At 33.9% G+C, this 6,000-nt stretch overlaps 1 protein-coding gene across 1 annotated transcript in view; it reads right to left on the bottom strand.

Annotated features, from left to right (window-relative positions):
- Positions 1 to 752: 752 nt before the first annotated feature.
- Positions 753 to 6,000, bottom strand: part of LOC121124466 (FMRFamide receptor-like) — a 30,124-nt gene continuing 24,876 nt past the window's right edge. The window contains exons 4-5 of the mRNA XM_040719620.2: positions 2,063 to 2,233; positions 753 to 1,990 (exon numbers count right to left, since the gene is read on the bottom strand). Of these exons, the coding sequence (XP_040575554.2) occupies positions 1,951 to 1,990; positions 2,063 to 2,233 (211 nt within the window). The 3' untranslated portion in view covers positions 753 to 1,950. The remainder of the gene's footprint in view (positions 1,991 to 2,062; positions 2,234 to 6,000) is intronic.

The following is a 6,000-nucleotide window of genomic DNA, read 5'->3' as shown; positions in this document are numbered from 1 at the left end:
GTTTAGGAGACTGATCGCCCTCAATCTTACTCTTCAAGGCTTTTGAAGCAAGATTTTTCCTTAGTTCATTAAGATAATTGCATTCAGGATAAGACACAGTTGATAATTCATTCGTAATTGTTTCTTATTATTCGGAATGAATTAAAATATTAAAAAAACAACAAACCTCCTGTAAAAAACGTAACACGATGCTAAAATTAAAAAAAGAAGAAGACAGAAGAGATCCATTAAATAATGCTCCTGAGTAGTATCTCTTAGATTTCTTCCACAAAAGAACATCCACGAACGTTAATGAAATACCAAAATAATTCAAAAAAGCACATAATTTCACTCATGTAAAAACTTTAACATAATCACAAGCACAACTGCCCTTATCAAAGCCTAGAGAAGGACGGCTGTCAACAAAAAGTATTCTTCTCTTTTCTGTGTAATTTTGTCCTTCTTTATTTTATATTCAAATTGATTTTTAACATCGCCATTTGTCCCTCAGAAAATAAGATATTTCATTAATTTATATTAAGTTCTCGGACACCCGGACAGGTTGTACAAAATCATATATCCAGGCAAAAGAGAATGGCTGGTTACTTTAATATAAATACAATCAAAAATATTTCTTGATAGTGTCTTCTCTATCTATTATTTGTTAAACTACTTCTTTGTGAAGATAGCTAGCAGGTACTGATTGGATATACATTATTTTTTCTGTATCATGAAAGATTAATGAAGTGTGTTCCTGCTGAAACACCTGGAGATTTATAGAGTATTCATTTATATTTATTTTATATTAATTATTCAAAAGACATATATTCGAATAATAATGGAAAAAACCTTATGATATCAAGGAAGCGAGAAAAGACTCTTGTTTAATATAATTTTAGGTGCTTCAAATGTTGTCCAATACATGCATTCGTTCGTCCCTTCCATACTGTTCTTAAAACTTTACAAAAGTGTTGACTCATATGTACATATTTACTAAAGTTAATAGAAATAGTGTTTCTATTAACATTGCATAAATACTAGTGTTGAAACTCGGTCCGAGACCGAATTTTTACCGGTTCGGTCTGAATTGATTTTTTCTTTACTGATATTTCCGTCTACCCCGTAATCCCAGACAAAAATTCAATCGTTTCCAAAACGTAGACCGATTTTTTTGTTTCCAAGATTTTGACCAAGATTTTTCGGACTCCATCTATGAACCAATTTTCTCTCCATTCCAGATTTATGAGTAGTATAAAGTACTTTATTGTAGTTGATTAAAAAATAAATAATTACGTCATGAACAATTCTTCTATAGAATCGGTCTGTAGCTAATTTTTTTTATGAAATCAATCAAGATAAAATATTCAATGGGACTTTTCTTCAAATCTAGTCCAGACTGAAATTTGTAAAATGACTGTATTAAAAATTATAAACGTCTTAGACCGGTCCAGGATTTTCTGATCAAAATCCAAGACTAATTTCTACGTACTTTTGTATGTACGTAGTGAACAATTTAAGGCGGATGATCCAAACTATCATTTGATATTTCGGTCCCTGATCTCAGACAGTCGAATGAAATTTAATAATTGACTGATTTTTTGAGTTGTACATGATGATTTATGCAACCCATTTCCCTTGATACGACATGTTTGTGCCGATGTTTACAATTTTAAAAAGGAAATGACATCATCAATAGTTCATCTTTCGACCCTACTAAACTAAATTTGAAATGAGATAGATGCAGACTGAATTTCTCATTTGAACCAATCAATACCATTTTTTCTTTGAGATACTTCTTTATAGAAGAACCAAATTAGCTTGGTCCACTAAAAACAGTAACGGTCTTTGACTTGTCTAGGATTCATATACCGAAGCCCAACAATAGTACGAGTATATACATACACAGTAAGGAATTACATATCAAGTACATAGTTTATATAAATAGAACATTTATGTAAGGTAATTTGCGTTCTATTTGCAGCCAAATAAAGTCAATGTTCTTGAAATTTCCCTATGAAATATGTAAAAAATAATAATTAATCTCAAGTTTTCTAATCTGAAATATATCAAAAATTATACTCACATGAAATTGTCACCAACTGAACAGTAAATAAGAATATTTATAGATGAATTAACAACTAATGCAAAATGATTGATAGGTAACATAATCATGAACCATACTGGTGGACAAAAATAGTCTCCGCATTCTTGTATATCTGATAACATCATGAATTCGTGTAGGTTTAGGATGAGCCTATAATTAAAAGTAAAAAACAAAAAAACAAAAAAAAAACAAGATACATTAAGTTTACTGAGTATATATTTTTGTAAATACACTCTTTATCAATGTATATAAATAATTTTGATGGTTATAGTGTGAGAAAGCAAAGTGTGAAAATTTTCAACGGCGCAAATCACAGCCTTAATCCAGGGCCTGAATCCCCTACACGTGTTTTTGACAAAGTCCACGAACATTACCTCTCATTCTTTCTTAATAGAAGCCTTCAAGTATTCAACAGTTGAGTGCGGGGTCGTACTCGCATTCTTCTCGAGACTATGTTGTAAAATGGGCTGTAGTCTGGGCTGGAGAGTGCCCACATTGTAGAAGGCCTAAAGTTGACCAAGTTGCTGGCCCACCATGTCTGGATTGTCCTTTCCTTTTGCTCAGGTTCCAAGTACTTTTGCCAGACATTGGTGTCCTGAGGATGTTTTCAGTGCAGTAAAGTAAATACCACCATTATTAGGATATCCAAGGTATTTTGTACCGATCCAGAGGTCCTTAGGGAACCAATAACGTGGTAATTTTTTGTATAAGATGCAACGACCCCAAGTATCGTGAGCGAGGCAGGTTGCTTTGTGGCATTGATGGTGCACCTCATAAGCACGGTAGCCAAGTAGCGGTCGTTTTGGGTGTTTTGGGACTGGCCCACTGTCCAGGGCTTCATGTAAGAGAAGTTACGTCCAATTGAGGAGAAACTTGCCCCTCAACGACCTTAAACCTTTTGCCTGTAGCTGAGAAAAGCTGGTGCTTTTTACAGACACAGGATAACGCCCCTAAGTCCTTCACGGCTATACTGATGATTTTTCGGTCAATACGGAAATTCTTTTCAAGGCTCCTCATACTGGTTGTGGGAGAATTCGGAATGGCAGCCTTGATGTCGTCCATGATCTCTGAAGTACTCTTTTAATTGTGGTCACCTGAACCATACTTTCTCTTAAGCCCTCGGTCCTCATGGTTCAGCGTCTTGATTTTGGATACGAGGGCGAAGGAGCAGAGGACGAGCTGAGCCATTTCAAGAGGGTCCCATTTCGGCATCAAGAAGAGATGATTCCATGCTTCTTTTGGCTGTCATCTCAGAAATAGTTGGTAATTTTTTTTTTTACAAATGCAGTTCGTTTATATTTGTAGATAAGCCCTAAACAAGGAAATTCTTCGGAACATTTTAATTTCTCTTATTAGAAACCTTTGAATTAATTATAACGATTTGCTTCCTCACACAGTAGATTCATAGTTTGTTAATATTTAGGGAAAGGATTGCTCATATTCAATTTGGATAATGAAAGTATACTTTTCTAAGTCTTTTATAATAATGCAAAAAACCATTATTGCAATGAAATATAGTTAAGTTATTTTTTAAGCAGTCAGATTTTTCTTTGTCTTTGATTCAGAGTATATTGTACTGAGGAAAGGAGATTCAGTTTACAATAAGCCAAAGTCTATTAAATAATTGCTTATATTTACGAGTTAAAATTTGATACATGTCTCATAGATATAAGGTTTTGTACCAAAAGTACTTCAACTTTATTAAGATTCTAAATAAACATGTATATTTACCTCCACCAGTTTGTCTCTTTAAAAGCGGAACTATGGAAAAAGTTACTAATGAATTTTGCCGAAACTTTGTATGAAGGTTAAAAAGTCAGAAAAAATGAAATTTTAGCTGATTTAAGTAAAGGTTAGTTCAGGGGTGGGCAACTTTTTGGAGAGAAGGGACCAAACAGCTATCGCTGCAGAGTCATGGCGGATTAGTATGCCTATATTTAGATGATTGGCCATGATAAGATGACGGGCCCGTCAAAATTCCCTTGCGGGTCGGAGGTTGCCGACTGCTGGGTTAAGATCCTACAAAATCTTAAAAACGTGAAATTGACCTTAATTTTGAACAAATTGAAATGCGTAACTCAAATTAAATCTAGATAGGTCAAAGGTTAAGGTTACACAAAATGCGTAATTCAAATGAATGTTAATTCATAGAGAGACCAAATTTTGGTGGAGGTTTGAGTATAGTTTGTAGTGGTTTTGTTAAGTTTTTATGGACAGTTAGTGATCCAAGATGAAGTCTACATTGTCAGTGCATCACTACGCAAACGTGTTAAGTTATCCAAATCTCACCGTTAATGTGAGTTTCATTGTCCAGAGATAAAGCAAAATAACTTTGTTCGGACTATTCAAAAATTGTTATAGCATGGTTTAATTGCCCCATTTCTAGTTATCCATTATGTTAGTGAGGAATGGAGTCTCTTGTGCGATAATGGCAATACATTAGGTGACACAACGGATAAATGGAAATGAATATAAGGGAAAATGTGATTTTAAAAAATTGAGATTTAATCCAGACATTTTCAAAAACAAAAAAAATCTACTCCCGTTCATATTTATCACAGTGGATCTGTATTTTTTAACTCATTATATGATCTTCTTATAAGTCGCTACCTTTTCTGTATTATGCAACATTTCATATGAAAATAAACAGAAAAAGGCCCAAAATCAGTTGGTTGTTGAGGAGACAAATAGGGGATTTAAGAAATTTCCCCTTGAATGGGAACACAAAGTGCTATTGATGTCTAAAAAATTATGAAAATTTATATTTTATACGTGATCACTGAGATAGCTCTTGATATATTCTTTACTTGTTTTAATCACGTATCGTTTGAGTTTGTCAGTGGAGCATTGTTACCGGACGCTAAATCATTATATGTGTTCCCCTGTTATGAGGTTTAAAAAAATGTGTTTTTTTGTTTCCTTTGTGAAGGCTTGTTTTTTCTTTCCGGGCATGCAAAACTGATAATGCGTATCTAACTGATTTGTTCTGTAAATTTAATAATTTAAATTTGCAATTACAAGGAGGTGATAAGGCAAAATCTTAAATCTGTACTTTCATAGAAAAGCTTTGTTTCTTCTGAAAAAACATTGGTCGTCAGAATATGTCTCATTTTCCAAGTCTTAAACTACTAACTGATGCACGGGCCTTTAGTGAAGTTGTCTTGATTCTTTCAAAGCAAAGGAACAAGTTTAGAATTACCAAACGTAGCAATATACGTGTTCTTATTAGTGAGTTTAAGCCTGCTGTGGAAAAAACTAATATCCCTAGACCAAGTACACCAGCCACATAAGCAGCAGTAGTAAAACCTAGGGTTAATTATGTACTGTTTTCATTATGGAAGAAATGTGTTTAGGGGGGGGGGCAGTAGAAGTTTATATGGAAGGGAGGGCAGCGCCAGTCTGAAATAGTTTGAGAAACCTTACTCTAGACTATTCCATCTAGGTGCACGTGTAGTCCAAGTTCTACAGGAGACACCACAACAGCAATTGCCCCTTAAAAGATCTTAAGCTTCTGCCACTGTTTGGAGCTCACCATAAATTCAGAGGGTGGATAACATTGATTAAAACATTTAATTTGGGTTTCAATTATAACTAATAGTTAATAAACTTGTTTCCTAATCTACCCAGGATCATGCCATGGACTGCAATACTTTGTGTGTTAAAATCGGTAAATAATAACGGCTGTCCCGGTATATATAAATAATTTAATTATGTAGTTTACCAAATTGCGCTATTTTTACAAAAAATAAATTCATATCTCCTTGTAACGATTTTAACTAAAGTCAAATCCATCAATTGGTATTGTACAACAACGTCACCGAAATAAATTTACAAATGGGGGCCAAATTATATACGGCTAAGATCGTAGTCACGAAGCATTACAATTTGATAGACAAAAATATTATACTTTGTCAAAA

The sequence above is a fragment of the Lepeophtheirus salmonis genome, chromosome 9 (genome assembly GCF_016086655.4).
Source record: "Lepeophtheirus salmonis chromosome 9, UVic_Lsal_1.4, whole genome shotgun sequence".
Lineage (NCBI taxonomy): Eukaryota > Metazoa > Arthropoda > Copepoda > Siphonostomatoida > Caligidae > Lepeophtheirus > Lepeophtheirus salmonis.
The sequence above is the reverse complement of the archived record's forward strand: the minus strand, read 5'-3'. Positions and strand labels throughout refer to the sequence as shown.